The 19,134-nt window shown below is 41.7% G+C and overlaps 1 protein-coding gene across 2 annotated transcripts in view; it reads left to right on the forward strand.

Annotated features, from left to right (window-relative positions):
• Positions 1–19,134, forward strand: part of MARK1 (microtubule affinity regulating kinase 1) — a 73,339-nt gene that overhangs the window by 18,744 nt on the left and 35,461 nt on the right. Inside the window, exons 2-5 of one of the 2 annotated variants that reach the window (XM_037128348.2) lie at positions 10,953–11,156; positions 12,336–12,389; positions 16,626–16,674; positions 18,241–18,306. In XM_037128348.2, coding sequence (XP_036984243.2) covers positions 10,953–11,156; positions 12,336–12,389; positions 16,626–16,674; positions 18,241–18,306 — 373 coding nt within the window. Of the gene's footprint in view, positions 1–10,952; positions 11,157–12,335; positions 12,390–16,625; positions 16,675–18,240; positions 18,307–19,134 lie in introns of those variants that run through there. The other variant, XM_053667313.1, reaches the window with a different exon arrangement.

A 19,134-nucleotide genomic window follows, 5' to 3' on the forward strand; every position in this document is an offset into this window, starting at 1 on the left:
TAGTATGGACATTTTGATGATGTTATTTCTTCCAATCCATGAAAACGGTATATGTTTCCATTTGTTTGTGTCTTCCTTGATTTCTTTCTTCAGCGTTGTGTAGTTTTCTGCAGTAAACACTGACTCTTAAAGTAACAAGAAATGAGCAATCACTTATTTTTAGGATGTTGGGGGGAAAGGAAAGATGACAGATGCCAGTTAAAAATAACATGGAAAATGGCACGAGAAGCACTGGAGCCCAAACTTCTAAGGTCTCGAGTTATGGGGGAAGGAGGTGGAAAATGGATTATTTTTCAATTTTTTTAGGCATAGGATGCCATTTAAGTTTAACCAAAAGAAACATAATGTATATCAGTTGGAGTGGGGAGGAAAAGTAAAGTAAGCCAAATCCAGTGGGGGGGGAGAAAAGAAAAAAGATTTAGGTAAAATAATCATGAAATACATATAAGACCATTAAAGTCTCCTCTCAAAACGAAGGTTTCTCAGCTTGTATCAAAACTAATAAAACCTGACTTCAGTTATTTAAAAGTGGACTAAAGCTTAATCATAATGGAAGTAGAAAAAGGTGATAAAAAATAAAAACCTGCCAAGTCACTATCAGACCAATAGATAAAGGACCTTGTTAGAGGTAGAGAAGATTAAGGTGTTTATCCCAAACAGTAAAAAATGTTATTCACAAGGAGCTGTATTCCTGAATCTGTAAGTATATAACAACATGACCCCCAAATATTAAACAAAATTTTGATATCTTACAGAAATTAATAACAGTTAAAAACATTTTAATGTTGAAAAAACAAATACAATTAGAGTAAATAAAATTTGAACAAGCAAAAGAAGTTTTATTGAGTGGACATATATAGAATTCTATACTCAAACCAGAATATACTTTTTTGACATTTATAAAGTATTTCAGCTGCAGTACAATTAAGAGGAAAATTGAATGCCCACATTAGAAAATAAAAGGTTAAGAATGAATTAAAACTACATAAGTCCAGATCGGCTTTGTAATTTAAAGAACAGGTTGAACATAGGAAAAGTAGAGGAAGGGAAGGATGAAATTCAGAGGAGACATGAATGAAGCAGAAAAACAAGGGAAAAAGAGAGAAATCTGCATCCTCCAAAGCTGGCTCTTTGCAAAGAAGGATAAACAGAAAGGGGTGCCCAGGCAGGGCCCTGGTGCAGGCCGACATCTGGCCCTAGAACAGAGGGGCAATGGGCCCTGAGTAGCTGCCAGTAGTAGGTTAGGAGGACAAGCTGGGGCTTGGTGTTTTGCAGAAGCCAAGAGAATGAAGAGGGGTCAGCTGTGCGGGGCACAACTGTTGGATTTCTCCACACAGAGGTAACTGCTGGTGCTGGCAAGGCTAGTCCCAGTGGGGTGGCAGACAGGAGCCTTGGCTGGAGTGGGTCGAGGCAGAAATTGAGAGGTGATGACAAACAGTAGCTCACAGATGATGACACGAGCTTTTATGAAGTGTACGTTTGAAGAAGCAGAAAGGTTGACTTGTTGTTGGAAAGGGGCAGGTGGTCATGGCAGCATTTCCCCTTCTCAGAGGAGATACATGGGTGTGTTGTGAGCTGTTGGAGGAGCCATTTGAGGGGAAGAAATTGCTCATTCAGGGGAGTCCATCAGCCCAGGAGCAAAGCCCTGGGGAAGGTGAGGCGGAATGGCATCCGCAGCATGGGGCCAGGGTGGGGTGGGGTGTTGGCTTTTGGTAACAGCAGGGCCACTTCATGAAGGTTGTGGATAGGCTGTGGCTTCAATGTGGGTCAGACACCCAGTGGTCTTCCAATCACTGATGTTATTGATGATCTACAAGCAAGACATCAGTTGGCACGTGAGACCACGGGAGGAGGGGGAAGAAGCTATGACGTGGAAGTACTCAAGGGTCGGGTGGGGTGGGGTCGGGTCCTCATTGGGATCTGCAGCCAAAGTATAAGTGAAACCAGGTGGCCGGGCTATGAGTCCCTGAGGATTTCGAACTGGTCATGGGCAGGGGAGGAAGAGGAGGAGGAGGAACGTGCTTGAGGGTCACCATGGGGAGGGTTTGCCAAACAAATGGGAAAGACAGGTGAGGGGCGTTTGCAAGGGGGTGGCTGTAGTGCAAGATCAAGGCATCTCTCCCGGGTGAGGAGGTGAGTGAGGACAGGACAGGAATGAATGACGGAACAGGGAAGGGTCAGTGGATGAGAGGTTGTGTCAGTGGAAGTGGAAGGAAGCTGTCACTCGTCCCCTGCCAGGTACTGGGGACAAGCATTAACTGCATGAGATAAATGCTCCAGGGTGTGCAGACCACAGGCTGCCTGCCACCCAGGGTGGCTGTGAGTGCCACCCAACACAGAATCATAAATTACTTAAAACATCGTGAGATTTTTTTTTGTGACTACGCGTCACAGTGTATTTCATGGGTGGCCCAAAACAATTCTGCTTCTTCCAGTGTGGCCCAGAGACGCCAAAAGGTGGGACACCCCTGCGTGCTCTGAGCTACTCTAGCACAAAACTTACATAGAGAAAATACGCGGTAACAAAGTCATAGAGAACAGAGTCAGGAGCACAGTTTGATCATAGGTTATTTATATCCACGTGTGACAAGATGTAAGCATTTTGTGGAAGGGCCCATACCATTCTCAAACCTACGGTCAGGAAAGTGCTCTTAGTGTTGTCTCAGCTGTCATTACAATCTGCGGCAAAACATAGACAACGGTCAATGAAAATCAGACTTGGTGAAGGAAGGGGCGGCGTGCGAATGAATGAACGACCAAGTTCATTCTCTACGTTCCAGATTTCAGAATTTCCCTGATAAAATTTGTAAGAGAAAGGAAATAAACAAATAAGACTAAAAACCTTGGGACGAGAAGGCCAACTTTTTGTCAACGAAGTGGGGAACAGACTTCAGCAACGTGACCGCAGACCAGAGAGGGCAGCTGAGCGCCACGCGGGTGGGGCGCGGCCTCCAAGGGAGGAGCGGGCCTTGGAAGACAGAACGTTTGGCTACATTATCCTAACATCTACATATACATTTACACACGTACCCAGATGTGTTTTCCTTGTGTCCCGGGGACCCGTGTAAACGGCCATTTCCTCGGGAATGTTTCAGAAACATGGAACGTGGCGTGTTAGAGAAGCTGGGCAGTAACGACGCTTGCCTGTCGGGGATACTGTCTTTGCCAAAAACAGTACCCAAGGTAGAATATTCGCTTCGCTGAGTTAAGGAATTTGGAAGTCCACGCAGAACCACCTGAGGAATTCCGATAAATGGTCGGGGCCCTTTCCCAGCCCCCACCTCCCCAGACCCAGCAACGTTTTGTGCGTGTTCCTTAACTCAGGTCGGACCCTGAGTGGCTCTCCAGGTCACACAGGTGACTCGGGCAGAGGCAGCACTGGACTGAGACACAAATGTCCTGACTCAATGGGTGTCCTCGCCGGTCTACAGAATGAGGTTCACAGTGTGGTGCTTTATGAATGTCTGAGATGAACTTGAATGAAATGCAGTCTATGCCAAAGGCAGCCCCTCCCTGGAGGAAGGAAAAAGTCCTTTCAAGTAGTAAGTAAATGAACATAATGCTTGGTTTTGGTAAAACCTGCAAAGACAATAGGGAAAGCGTTTGAAGGGGTAACTCGAAAGCTTGAATTATTTACCTGAATTAGTTACCTGATGCGCATTGACTATTTACAAAGCACGCCTCACTCTGCTGTGTGTGTTGTATCCACTGGCGGGAGAGACATTTATTCCGTTCCTACTTGGAACGTGTTAGGCACTGCTGCGGGGCACCCAGGGCGTAGAGGCCAATAAGACAGAGAAGAGTTGTGCTCTTACAGGGGAAATCATAGGAGAACAGGTCATTTTTTAAAATCACAAGAACATTAAGTGGTAGAAAGCAGTGGGAACAAAATAAAGGTGGTAGAGAGGATGGAAAGGAAATAGCAGGAGACTCTTCAGGAGGAGATGGTCAGAGAAGGCCCCGCCGTGCGGCGGGTGGGCAGTCGAATGGAGCTTTTTTAAGTAGGTGCTATTATCACCCCGCTTCCCGCTGTGGTACGGTGGGCAGGCCCAAGTCCAGTGCCCGCCCAAGGTCACACAGCTGCCGCGGTGCCCGTGCTCAGGCCGGGCTGCAGGGCTCCAGGCCCATTTCTCTTCACCGCTGTGCGAGGTCTGTGTGCATGAATAATTAAATCACATTTTCCGTGGAAATGTTTTATTTGAACCCAGCCTTTTTTTTTTTTTTTTGCATGAAAAACCAGATAACCTGTTTGGGCTGAATGGCCTCTTGCAGTGTGCTGATCTTCCCTTTGGCTGTTCCACTGTAAATCAGCACCTTTGTCAGGGGACAGAAGTGGAAGAGAGAAAGTCTGCCAAGTTAAAATGGGTTCCATGCTTATTCATTAAAAACACCGGTTTGGGGAAGGACAACGTAGAAACTGTTGCATTAAATGGCTTTTAAATAGCCTGTGGATTTCATTTCTCTCTCTTCTCTATTATTTTTCATTTTCATACACATACTTTAGAGGGGTTTTTTGTTTTGCTTTATGATTGTTTGGTTTGCAAGTTCCTTTTGTGGCTTGGAGTGAAACCGTGTTGAGCCGAAGGCTGTGTCTGACCCGGTGAGTGTTTGAGACAGACAGAATCAAGGTGCCCATTCATAGGTCTGTGCACACTTACTCCTTCATTCCACGCCTGAGCCTGTCACAGGGCAGGTGGCTGCCTTGTATGAGGTGTTTTGCTTATCACAGAACAAACAAATCAGCACTTTTTCTGCCCAGCGGAGACAGACAACTAATTATTTCATGGTAGTGATGCTGGCCAGAAAGGCAAAAGACCAGCCATATATGCAGACTTTTTCCTCTGTATATTATCCAGATAGGTCCCCCCAGGGAACCAGGTCGGGAAGAGGTCTACGGAATTACAACTTGGGGGGCCTGGGCATGACTGCTCCAGGCTGGCCAACGACCCCAGTGGACCGAGGAGCAGCACCCTGAGAACACCTGCCTTCTCAGTGACCATTTCACATCCAAACCGTTCTTGGTGTTTGTTTTCCTCTCTCACCTGTAATAATTAGGGTCATGTCTTATATTCAGGCTTATTCCTCAGCAGTTTTCAGCTCCCGGTGAGTATCTGTTCAACTAAACTAAGCAAAAAAAAATTAAACTAAACCATGTGATGCCGAAGGGTAGTGATTTCATCTTACTCCTGAAATAATACCCTTTTTTTTTTTACCTAAGAGAGTTTATTCAAACACCAAAGAGAAAAATTATCCAAAGTAATTTCCTCTTCATTTTCATTCTGTTCTTTAGAAGATGATACTTTCTCCTTGTTTCTCATCCTTTTTATTTTTCTGAGGCAGGAGAGTTCTCCTTGCACCTTAGGACAGTCTGAAGCTACCTATTTTAATGCAAAAGGAAATAGAAACTCAGTGAGCCTTTCTGCTTTCCTGGTCAAGTAGGGCATTGTTCACGCCAGCTCTTGCACTCAGAATGTGGTAACGGGTATGAAAAATGACTATAATTTAAGGGGGAATTGAGTGCACTTACACCGCATCCGTCAGAAATTCTTCCATTCTGTTCTCACTGTCGCATGGGTGACCAGTTTTCTCAGCAGTGACCGTCAGTTGGAGCCTGTAGTATCTTTAATCAGCTGGCACCTGATTTCAGGTGATGCCACAATAGTGAGCTCCCAGTGGAAGCCTTCCATATCCTGATAGTAAGAGCCACAGAATTTTCTGTGAGCACTTGCCAGGGTAAACTGGCCCATAGTCTCAACTTGCTGAAATCATCTTCAGTGTTTTGGAGGGACAGAAGGAGATGCTAAAAGGTGCCAGCCTGCTGTGCTTGTACTATTCTGCAAGGTCTGGCTCCTCAGTGAGCCCCTGGGCCTACTACCAAGGGGGCACTTGGAGCCACAGAGTGTAGATGGGAACAGGTGCAGGCAGAGTTCTCCTGAGCCCAGAAACTCTGGCGAAGGGAAACTGCCCAAGACGTCATGGCCCGCAGAACCTACCCCTGTGCCCTTTCTCCTTGTGCATGTCCTTCAAGCTCTCTCGTCTGACTTGCTCTCTGCCTGTCCCCTTCTTGTGTTTGGTGATGTGCACAGCTGGGACCCTCACGGGCCTCTAGTTCCAGTGGAGCCCCCAGCAATGGGACACAGGAAGGGCTTGTGTTCTCTGTGGATACTCGGATCCAACAGGGGTCCCGAAGGAAAGAACAGCTTCTGATCGTTGCAGACCCCATGGTGTTGGACAGGGGGGCAGGGCTGGGGACGCCCTGTGGCATCCTAGTGCATGGCGTGGGCTTTCCAGTAAGGCAGACCTGGCTTTGACTCCGGGAGCTGCCCTGGACGGTGTGGCTGCCCACACTATGTTCACTTGCCAAGCTTCTGACTTCTCAGCCCTGGAGTGGGCGATGCTATAGCTTCTCAAGTTTACCGGAAGGATTAAAGGAAGTCATGGCTTACAAAAGCACTCATCATGGAGGACGTCGGCAGCATCCAGGAAGTGGTGGCTGCTGTTACTCTTGTTGGGCCAAGGTGACACATTCCAGTTTCCGAGGATTAGAAGTTGTTGTCGAGGGTTGTGTGTCAGAGAGAGAGAAAATGAGGGACCAGTGGCTAGGGGGAGGGGATGTAAGACATAAACATATGCCTTTTCATGTGTATATCTGTACATATATATGTAAGTAGAGCAAGAGGGCGTGTGAACCGACTGCACCTACCTTTGCTTATTCTTCTCATCGATTGTCACCAATTTAGCAAAGGTTTTAGTATCAGAACATTAACCATTTGCCTGCTATGTAACACTCTGCTTCTGAGCACATAAAAGCAGTTGCTAGCCCCTCTTTTATTTTCTCTAGTGCTTATTTTTATGGCTTCTTAGTTTTTACGTTTTTTTAACCTTAATATCCTTAATGCATTGGGAATTAATTCTGTTGTAAGGAGTGAGGTCCAACTCACTTTTTTTCCACTCGTTACAAAAGCATTTGTTGAATAATTTATCATTTCCCCCATTGGTAGGAGGTAGTAACGACATTCACATCAGCCTGTCACTAATTCTCCTTGGTGTTTGAGTCTATTATTTAGATAAACTTCTGTAAAACTTCTGTCACCTGGAAATTCTATAAGCGTTCCTCTCTTTTATTGCTTCGTCACTCATGAGTCACTATTCAATTGTAATGACTTTCTGGTTTTCACTAAGTCACAATCCTAAAAAAATTCAACCTTCTGGACCAAATCCAGAAACAAGTGGGAAAATGTTCCTTTGTACCTGCTCTGTATCCAACCGAATTATCTTTTAGATGTGAAGTTAAAGAAAAATTAACTGCAATGACTTAGACAGTATATCACCTATACCACACAGCTATCTAAAAATTTCTTCTCAAACTGGAAAAAGTGAATCTCAAAGAGGAAAATGCAGGGGTGTACAAAACTATTGTGAACAGTGTAATTGGTGAAAATGATAGACGATTAAAGTCATTTCTAATCACCTGGCCTTGAGGTTGAATGCTAATCTTTAAAACATCAAAACAACAGAATAGGCGCATGTTTTTAAAGTCTGAGAAAATGCAGAACGATTCTTGGTGGTTTTACCAAACATCCTGTGCTGATAACATCTGCTGATCCCTGGTCCAGTCCCCCCTCCCCCCTCTCTGACCATAACCTTGGCCTCGCGCAGCCTTCTCAGCTTGTCTTGCTGTGGTTATTCTATGACCCGGAACCTGCGAACCTACGGGCCCTCCAGTGTATGGCCTGTACTTCTCTCTATCCACCAGCTCTCTTTGTCTTCACTTCCTTCACTATCCAGTTGGATTTTACAATCCGTCGTTTCAATAACTCGCCCGTCACGTAACTCATCTCGCCACACTCTCTTCGTTGGGGCCTGTTTGGCAAACTCCAGACGAGGTTGAACTCATACACCTGCTCCCTTAGCCCTGTCTTGGGGGCGTTTGAATATTGCCAAGGAAAATGACACAGCCGGACAGATGAGAACCACAATAAATGTGTGGCCACCAGTGTCAACTAGGTGGTCATTTCTGCCCCGTGGGCCTACTCGGCTTCTTTGATTAATGCGTGTTTTCTCTGCAGAAACCTTTTCAGACCTCATCTCCGCTCCGCAAACCTGTGGCCTCTCTTCACTCTTAGCAAGTTACCTTACCTCCAGCCACACAGAGAGAGAGGCAGAGCCATCAGATCGGAACTCCCTCCACTTCCTACTCTCAGGTGTACGTACTTTTCTGCACCCAGACCTGATTTCTCTTCCTTTCTGCTTGTCACAGGAGAAGTGATGTCTTTCTTCCCGCAGAAGGGCCATCTCTCCATCGGCGCCCTGCCTCTTCTCACTTTCCACCTTACCAGGAACTTGACTTATCTTTTTGTTCTCTCGTCTCAGCCACTTCTCTCTCTCCACTGGATCCTGCCCTTGGGATTTCAACCCGCTCCCATCTCTCCCATCTTAAAACAAGCAAACGAATGCTTAACTTCCCCAACCGCCCCTCTGTCCTGGACCCTCTTCATCAAAGTCACACTTCTCAGGGGCATCGTCTGCCCTCGCTGCCTCCATTTACTTCTTATCCACGTTTCCCCAGCCCACCGCAGCATGACTTTTACCCTTAAAAATTTTAAATAACCACCAATTGAATAGACACTTGGAGGCAGAGCTCCCAGTACACTTAAGGAGGAGAAAAAAGGAACACAGAAATCTAATGAACAGGAAAAATAAAGAAAAGAAAAAACACTTAACCACAAAACAAAATGCAGAAGTAAGTCCAAGTATGTCAGGAATTACAATGAACGAAACAGGCTCAGCTCTGTAGGGTGTGATCTTATTTCTCTACCGTTCTAGAAAAGCAAAAGTGTAGTATGAGAGAGGGGAGCATTGATAGCAGTGGGGCTCGGGGAACATTTTGGCAGGATGAAGAGTTTTACATATTTACACTGTGACCGTGTTTCATGGCTTTATGTGTTTCTCAGAACTCATACTGTGTACTGAACGTTGGTGAATCTCACTGCGTGTTATTCATACCCCAGTGCAGCTGGCAAAAACAAAGTTTAATGGGAGCCTCACACTGTACCACTTGGCTTCCACTGAGCTGGTATTTACAAGTAGTAATCATAGAAGCACCACACTTTTGAATGGAACATTTGATCATATTACATTAGGAGGATGAGAAGAGGGGGCACTAAAACATCTTAATTTGCCATAGTAGGAAATTGAGAGAATTTCTAAGACCAATGGACCAAGAATTAGCAAATACTAGAAGAAAAAGCTCAAGGAAAACAGTCGGGGGAGCAGGCTTGAAGTCTGGAAAGGTGGTGCAGGGGCCTGATATTTTTGTCTGTAGCCTATTACAGGCACTTGACATATTTGACCATGTCTGTATCATTTTAATAAAAATAATTTAAAAATCGGGGGCATCGAAGTGTTAGAAATAACTATAGAAAGACCAAAAATGGGCGTTGAAGCCAGCATAGCCGAGGCAGGGAACAGACGCTGTGATTTGATGTCTGGCTTTTCCTTGGTGGTCGTGTCTGAGCTGAATTTGAAAGGATGAGTTGAGTTCACTGAATGACTCTTTCTGGATGTAACTGATTATTAAGGATGTTTCCTCTCTCTTCTAGCTGTTGAATCCAGGTAGTGCTTCCAAAATATTATATTGATTACTTGCATTTTCTAGTTTACATGTGTGCCGCTTGTGGAAGGGTGATACACGGAAGTCCTCCTAAGCATGCCTGGCGGGTCTAGCATTACCTGACTTTGAATGAAGGCTCTGATGGGATGGGCTCATCTTGTTTCTGTTCTTTTGGCTCATCACTCAGTGCTATTCCATGTTTTTCAAATTGAGGCGATACACTGTAATATTTTTCTTGCATAGAGTTAACCTTGCCTTCTGGTCATATACCTAATTTAATCTTGAGCTTTCAAAAAAAAATCAGAAAGTAGTAACAGAAAAATGACTGACTTTGAGTCCTGCTTTGCCTGAAACTGGTCAATGGAATTGCCTTTATGATCTTTCTGATCAAAAACTTTTAGACAAGCTTTGGTCCTGTAGGTCGGATGACAGAAGTCTGATTTAGTTACTCCACCAATAAAAGGTATCTCTTCTTTTGCTAATTTGTTCTACTCAGCTATTTTTACGAAGCTAATGGGGGAAAGGGTGTTATGTTTATGTGTGATTCTGTGTTTTCCCAAAACCAGCTAGAAGTTTTATATGTGTAGGAATGCAGACAATTAGACACGAGCAGGAACAGTTGGGGCTGGTGAAACAGAGTGCGTTAGGTGGCCGGACCTGGGACCCCGGGGGCAGAACTTGCAGGCGAGAAGGATGCAGGGCAATCTTAGGCTGGTGGGACTGAGACAAAGGGAGAGCTAAGATCCGGATCCGCCCTGGGGAGGAAGGCCGCAGCTATTAGGTCACACAGCTCAGCAGGTCTGTCTGCAGCTCTTGCTTGGGCGTGGTGAGCCAAGAGGCAGATTGGACTGGAATTGATTAGAGTATACCCGAAGCGCGGAGCTGGGTGGTCAGCTGGCCGAGTTATATGCCCAGCAAGTGAACGTGTGAACACGACAAGTTTAGAGAAATAGAGCTGTGCTCGTGAGGGTCTTTGGTCTTGGCATTAAAGACATTTTAATGAAGCAGTCCTGGACTGTGATACCATCTGAACTAAATGAACACACCCTTAGAGGAGTGATCAGTTGCCTGGGGCCCCAGTGTATCTAACCACCTGGGTTTTTCCATCCTACACTTGTGTCTAAAGCTCTGCAGAACATTTCATTGTAAACAGTTGTACTCCCCCTGGCAAAAGGAGCTAATGTGCAATCAAAATTACAAGGAGAATGCCCAGACTTTAAAATCGGGCGCCGCAATGTATTTTCCTCGACGATGGATCATCAATGAAAAGCATCTGTGGTGTTTTTGATTGTCCTTTTATAACGGAATGACCAGTGGAATCTTGCAACCTTTTTCTTAGCACACATCTGTGGATGGACACACCGAACCCCACGTGCAGCCTCCCAAATCCAGCAGCAGACAGAACTTCCCCCGGTGCAGAAACTCCATCACGTCCGCAACAGACGAGCAGCCTCACATTGGAAATTACCGTTTACAGAAGACCATAGGGAAGGGGAACTTTGCCAAAGTGAAATTGGCAAGACATGTTCTAACTGGGAGAGAGGTGAGTGTTCAGGAGGCCTTTTAATAGTTGCGTGGATGTTAAGTATTCACCTCTCTAGCGGCTTGTTAGACAGCTTCTCTGGAGCTCGTGCTGGGAGTAAATGGCACATGCAGTGTGGTAGATGCTGGTGTGAGTGAGTGGAACACACTGGGCAGAGAAGTATCATAGTGGAAGAAGCTGGCCTTTAAGGCGTAGAAAAGACACACCCCTGCTCTGCAGGAGCATCTCAAAGATCGAGGAGTCGGGTGCCAACAAGCTTTTCTCAGACTTCTGTCTTTCGCTACAAGGTTTCTGGAAATATTTTGGATTACCTTGGTTACCCAACTGTAGGAGCTGAGCAAGGATACGTTTTTATTAAAAATCAGGTATAAATGTACAGAAAGTAGCCCACTAATTTTTATCTACCTAGAGACCATTGAACAAGTGTGGTTATGTAGATCTTTTATAAGGAAATTGGGTTTTAAAATCCCGTGTGTTTTAAATTATGTGTGTTTATATAACAAAGATTTATATATTTAATAATATTAATATGAATATATTAAAAATTTTATATGTGAAAGATTAAAACAGTTAAGCATCTAACAGTCTATATTACATAGTGTTGTGAAAAATCTCAGTCACAAAATGTTTTTAGTCCATTTTGCTTTTGTTTCGTGCTTAATATTGCTGTCACTGTTAACTTGAGTTTACTTCTCTGAGTCCATTCTGACCCAGGTGCCATTCCGGCAGAGGCGTGTTGGGCAGAGACTTGGAGGACATGCAGATCCACTTCATTGGTCGGCTATAACTAAGCCTGGGTACCCAGGTTCTCTGCCCACCTAACCATTTTACTCACATAAAACTTAAGTACCTGAAAATTTATAAGCCCCTCCCTTTTGATCATTGGAACTTATCCAGGTCCTTGAGTAAAAGATTTAAGTTACAGATGACTTTTATTTAAGAAGAGGAAACTTGGAAGAAATATGAAAAGTGACATTTCATTGAGTCAGAATCAGACAAGCTAGACTTGGGTCAATGGTATATAGTCTTTCGCTGCCAAATTGTCGAAACATGGCCATCCAGTTGTGTGAGCCCTAAATTATATCTAGTTAGAAATGAAACAAAAGATGTTTTCTTTATAAGATTTTATTCATGAAAATGTATATTCTCAAATATAGTTTAATGATTCTCTTCTTTTAGGTCGCTGTGAAAATAATAGATAAAACTCAGCTAAATCCTACCAGTCTACAAAAGGTATTTAATAATTTTAATAGTAAGTAATTAGAATGTGAGTTTGTTCATTAATATATGAGTTCTGTGAAGTCAGTTATCCTACATTTTTTGACTAGGTGCAAAATTGCATCTCCTCGATATATTAAGGACGGACATGATATAAAAACATTTATATTTTACATTTAAATCATATTTTTCAAGTGGTTGTTTGAAAAATATCTACTTCTCCAATGCATGTGCTGTAGGAAAGGAATTTATGCGTTTAATTCTGTGGGATAAAACTTGGTGCCCGATATTTTGAGGCATTCAGGATTCTGTTCCCTGAAACATCTATTTATGGGTTAATATTGCCAAGTAGGTGGGGTTCCTTCTGTTGCTTCACTTGCTTTTCTTCCTCCTTTCGTAAGAACTAATGTTTCAGCTGACTTACAGTAAAAGATATGAGCATTGCTTCAAAGGGCAAAAATACAAAAAAAAAAAAAATAGGGGAAAGAATACAAAGCGGTTAGAATGGAGACCATCCTGGCAAAGCTGTTTTATGTTGCTTTTGTGCTTGCTTTTGTGGGGAAATTCTCTCAGATACACATTTTACTGCTTTAAAAATGAAACAGATATTTTAGCATTGGTGCCATGTGCATTAATTTTGTATAGAGTGAGACAATATCCGTTGTGATTTTTATTAGAATATAAAGGGATCATAGTCACATATGTAAATGTCACATAAATAACTTTGGATTTCTAAAACAGAGAGAATCTTACACATAAAGCCAGTCAGCCTCTCTGGCAAAGCCAGTTAAGTTTTCCAGAATATCTGCAAAATCATTTTTGTCGTGAAGACGATTTGGTCCCTCAAGGTGGAGAAAGAGGACAAAACCATGGCAAGCGATGTTAAGAATGAACAATTTAGCAAATGATCAAGACACCAAACTTGTGCGACCAGTCAAAATTATTGGCAAATACTTTGGTGGAGGAGAAAGCAGGAAGGCTCTTTGACGGTACTCCTTAACCATCCCTCTGTTGAACATGTGTCGGAATATCAGTCACTCACACATACCGGCTTTACGGCAGGTTTCGCTTCATGGTGGAACAAACCCGCTGAGATGCCAGGTCCCGTTCTTTTCACGTGTGCAGGTCATTTGGAGGAAGGGCCTCGTGCATTTCTTTTGTGGGTCAAATGAGAACCTAAGTGCTGAGAGCCAGCATTTTGTGAGCTGGGCAGGGTGCACTGGAAGAGTCCTTTAATGAGTAATGATGGAATACCAGCAAGGCCTTTTCTTTCTTCATGAAGGAACCGTAGAGCCTGGTGATGAAACGAGATCCCCCCAGTTGCCCATTTCCATTGCTTCATCCTCCAGGGAATGAGTGGTCAGCTGTGCGCCTCTGGTCTCCATTTGGTTCTGAAGGAAATACTGAAAACAGAGATCATCAGAAAATCATGGCTATTAAAAGATGTGTCTCCTTAGCATCTAGTGGGAAGTGTGTCTTTAACAATGAAATATGATGGATTTGGAAGGAAGAAGGGGTTGAAACAAATGTCTTTTAAAAGGTGACACCAATACTATCATCTAGCTAAAACACCAATGGCTTAAATGTAAGAATACTAGATTTTCTGAAAAGACCAAACTGACCAAAATCTGACTTTTCTAAACCTTTCGTTACTGGAGCCATTTATTTCAGCAGGGAAACCCTTCCTGTCTCCATAACGATGTCAAATCCCCCCCGGTCCTCCTTAAGTGAGGCTCTCCTAACCAAAAACTGATCGTGAAGAATCACTTCAGTTTTTATTTGTTTGGCTTTGTTTCTTGTTTTTGTGACTTGTATTCTGCCGCTCGACTTTTAAAACCTCTGCTGTCATTGCTTGGTTTTTAGTGGTGGTAACACACACAACCATTTCTATATTCTCAAGAAACTATGTGAGATGTACTGGAATAGATATGGAAAATTTTTTTCTTAGAAACAGAGAGAGCTACGAATCTGTAAATCACCTATGAATTTTAGACTAACCATCTGGTTCTTTTAAAAGTCATACTCTCATTTAGTTATCTGAAGAGTCATACTTCTATTTTTTTCCCTAAGTTGGGCAGTCTGTTGACATAGTAAACAAGTCTATTTTTAATTTTTGGACTTCAACGTGTCTTTCCCATTTGAAAAACAAAGTTGCTTTCTCATGGTGTTTTTTTATTGAACTAAATTGTTTCTTTTCTTTTTTTTTGTTTTTTAAGAAATGAAACATTGCAGATACAGTGGAAGCCCTATGTGTCATTTCTTGGTTCTATTTCTGTCTTTTCCTACCTAGAAAAGAACCACTGTTCTGAATTTGGTCTTTCTGAGTCCCATTCAAATTTTTAAAAAATGTTCAAATGTCTATATTCGTACATAAAAATACTATGTATTTATTTTTAAACTCCCTATGCTTTTGCAACTTGCTTTTTTTCCTATAACATTGTCTTTCCATTGTATCCACGTTTGTCTACATAGTTTAGCTCATTTATTTTCACTACTGTTATTGCGTGCCATAGTATGACTATGACACTCTCACTCATTCTCTTAGGAATAGGTATACTAATAGTTTGTCCCTTTTTCTCTTGGTGGATATTTAAGTCGTTCCTGATGGTTTTGTGTTTTACTGTCCTATTTTTCTAGTTAGTTAACTTTTTGTTTTCGTGGTATGTCTGGTGCTGCAATGATCATTCCTGTGTATACCTTCTTGTGAAGATGTGCAGAAGGAAGTATCTCTTCAGGTGGAGTTGCTAGGTGAAAGGGCGTGCCTGTGCTCACCTTCACTAAACACTGTCAAATTGGTGTTCACAGTGGATGAACCCCCATGAACTTTTTGCTAACACAGTATAAGATTGTTGCTCCACTTTCTTGCACTTTGTATTCTCAGATCTCTTAATTTTTGCCAACCTTATGGATGCAAAGCGATATCTTGTTTTCACTTTGTGTAGAAATGGAGTCATACAATATTTGTCTTTATGTGACTAGCTGATTTCACGTAGTGTAATGTTTTCAAGGTTTGTTCATGTTACATGTCAGAATGTTCACCCTTGTCAGGGCTGAACGGCATTTTGTTGCATGTATTTATCCCATTTGTTGGTTCATTCGCCCATCAGTGGACACTTGGGCTTCTTCTATCTTTCAGCTATTGTGGAGCACGCTGCCGTGAACCCGGGTGTGCTGGTATACGTTAGAGTCTCTGCTCCCACGTCTTTGGGATGTATATATTTTCTACACATTCTCGTCAACACATTGCTTTCTGGGTTGTTGGGTTTTTTGTAGTAGCCATTCTAACGAGCCTGAGTTTTCATCTCACTGTGGTTTTGACTTGTATTTCCCTGATGACTAATGACATCAAGCATTTTTTCCATGTTCTTTTTGGCCATTTGTGTATCATCTTGAGAGAAATAATAACTTCTGAAAGCACCAACTTTAGATTTTATTCTGACAAAACACATATGTCCTAATATAGACTTTCTGGAGTATCATTGGTTATTGGTTTTCCTATTTTTCTGTAGAACTAGTTGTTTGATTTTGATTCTGACAAATACTCAGAGGTAACACACACACACACACACACAAAAAGCTAAATCATGCTCTTGAAAAACAGGCCTTACATTGTTTAAAAGTAAAATAAAAGGGAGGGAAATTTTAACATTCACGTTTCAGGTAACTTATTTTCATTTTGTTTTGTTTTTGTATCAAGTGGTAAATATATTTTTATTATTTTTTAATGTTATGCAAGTCTCCCTTAAAATGCTACTGAAAATAGTTTTATTTTCAAATATAATTTAAGTATAGGCTTATATGATTTAATCTTTAATAAACTATCTGATCGACCAGTAGAGATGACTAAAGAGTTAGAACCCCCCCCGCCCCCCCCCGCCCAAGGAAGGTTGTTTAGAGATAAAAATGTAGCAAAGAATCATTTAGCTTCATTCCACAGTATTTTTCTTTTATTCTTGGTAATGAATAGTCAAATAAAAGTTTAAGATTTATTGTGTGTGTTGAGGAGGGGAGAGAGAGATAAAGAAAGAGAACGAACACCGTCTGCATTCATCTAGTTAATATTGTCGTGGGGACCAAGTCTCAGCAAAGGTAGAGGTGGGACTGAGAAACAGGTCTCTTGGTTCTTAGCTCATTACCAGGATCCCGTAGTGTGTTACAAGCAGACGCATGACTTCGAATGGATGTTTCGATTGGTTCTCTGCTGGAGCGTTCTCTTTTAACGGGAATCTGTCCACCTGTTTTTTTCAACAGCTGTTTCGAGAAGTTCGAATAATGAAGATACTGAATCATCCTAACATAGGTATGAAATTTATATATACGTTCATGATGAAGTATTTTCCTTCAAGTGTCTTTGCAAAGATAACAATTTTAAGGGTATTTTATTATAGAAATGGAAGAAAAGTGATAACCTGAAACCTGAGTGATAAACTGAGAAGGTGACACTTGGGTAAAAATAGGTTATACAGACGGTAACTAAAGGCTATGAAGTCCTAGTTCTGCATTGCCCAGCGATCTTCTGCTTTTCACTAAAATAATGGATCTGATGTGGAGTTAATGCATATATATATTTTGTTGTATCTCCTTACTTAATTTCTCTAAAGAGAGATTTGCATGCCATTTAGATATTTATTTATTTATTAAAATATTTTATTTATCTTTAGAGGGGAAGGGAAGGAGAGAGGGAGAGAAATATCAATGTGTGGTTGCCTCTCATGCGTCCCCTGCTGGGAACTGGCCTGAAACCCAGGCATGTGCCCTGACTGGGAATCAAACCACGATTCTCTGGGTCGCAGGCCCGCGCTCAATCCACTGAGCTACACCAGCCAGGGCCCATTTAGATATTTATAAAAAATGAATTCCAGACAGTTTGATAATTACATTGTGGTTTGATCATAATTTATAGGCAAAATAACTCATTTGAATTAAAAATAGAGCTGATTACATTTTTTATTAATTTATTTCCGTAAATTGTGGTTCCCTTATATTTACAAATAAATATATTGATTTCATGTATTATAGGAAGTCATTGGACTGTAAGAAGTAGAAAGCAATTCTTTTTTTTTTTTTAAGATTTTATTTATTTATTTTTTTAGAGGGGAAGGGAAGGAAGGAGGGAGAGAAATATCAATGTGTGGTTGCCTCTTGTGCATCCCCTGCTGGGAACTGGCCTGCAACCCAGGAATGTGCCCTGACTGGGAATCAAACTGTGATCCTTTGGTTCACAGGCCAGCAATCAGTCCACTGAGCTACACCAGCCAGGGCATCAATTCTTCTTTTAATCTGTTTTTAAAACATTTATTTCTTGCACACTTAAAAATCTTATGTTTGTTAGAGATGTTAATATAATTATTTGTAGTATTTAATTTCAACTACGTTAATTTGATAATTTAGTAGTTTTTCACCAGAAACTTTTATAATATCACATGTTGATAGAATTTGTTGTATCTGTACTAAAGATTTTTTAACATTTTTTATATGCTCAGTACAGTATAACATCTTCTAGAGCTTTAGTGAAGTTTTTATTACTATAAAAAGATTTAGTATTCTGATTTTAAGATTTTCCTTTTACTCCATTACTCTGATTAGGAACACTAACGGTTTTTAATGCCAAAAACTTAACTGTCTTCTGACCCAGCAGGTGGTTCCATGTCACTTCATAGTAGGTCGTTTTCTTCCACAGTAGAATGGCCCTTGGGAGACTTTGTGAATTTAAAATGGTAATTCATAATCTTTAATAAAGATTAAATTTATTTTTAAAGATTAAATACTCAAAATTTCCCCTGGGTGAATGTCGCCTTCAGTTTTATTAAAACATGTGCTGTGTGTGCCCACAATGACAGAGTCCTATCTCTCATTTCTCTTCCAGTAAAATTGTTTGAAGTGATTGAGACAGAGAAGACCCTGTACTTAGTCATGGAGTACGCAAGTGGGGGTAAGGATGCGGGCTCGGAGAGGTAGCGTTGGTGAGACCAGAACCACCGCCACCGAGGGCTGATGAGAGCATTCATGTCTCCATTGTAGGGAATGAGTTTGCAGTTTTATTAAAATGCCCTTAAATGATACCTTAAGGAACGTTCTGTGTTCGCTTTCAACACCTCTTGATCCTATATTTAAAAGTTGGATTTTTGGCTTATTTAAAAATTTCTTAGGGGCATTTTTAAAACTCTAAACTTGCATTGTTACCTGTGAATGGTTTGATTCTCCTGTCTAAATAGTATATTATAATAGGTTATATTACTATGATAATTAGAAATGCACTTGGCTATAAGCAGGAAATCTCAAATTCAGAACGTATTTAATAAGCATATGGCAAAAGCATATTCTAGGTCAGATGTTTATTTCGCTGATTGTTTATGTATGACAGATTCTCAATAATATTTATGTTTTCAAGATAATCTATAAAATGTTTTAAACAAATATTGATCTACATATTTCCTAAGTTAAAAGAGTGGGTTGACGGGAAAATAGTAAGATGCACTTATAGTAGAATATAACGTGATTTTGACTACATGGTGTCAAAAACAGGAATGGTTTTCTTTAAAAACACTGATACATACAGAAAACCATTCTCATCTGCCTTTCCCTCAAATGAGAGACACCCTGAGTGAAAATCACAGTTCTGCCGGGCACAGGACTTAAGCTTCTCAGAAACCGGTTTGAAATGTATGGGGTTAAATCATTCAGTAGGTAAAAAAGGAGTTCTTGCGGGTGGTAAGAGTTCAGAAAACGTAAGCAATTGAAGAAGAGAGGGGCAGCTCTG

The sequence above is a fragment of the Artibeus jamaicensis genome, unplaced genomic scaffold (genome assembly GCF_021234435.1).
Source record: "Artibeus jamaicensis isolate MK-2021 breed Jamaican fruit bat unplaced genomic scaffold, CSHL_Jam_final contig_467, whole genome shotgun sequence".
NCBI classification, from domain to species: Eukaryota; Metazoa; Chordata; class Mammalia; order Chiroptera; family Phyllostomidae; genus Artibeus; species Artibeus jamaicensis.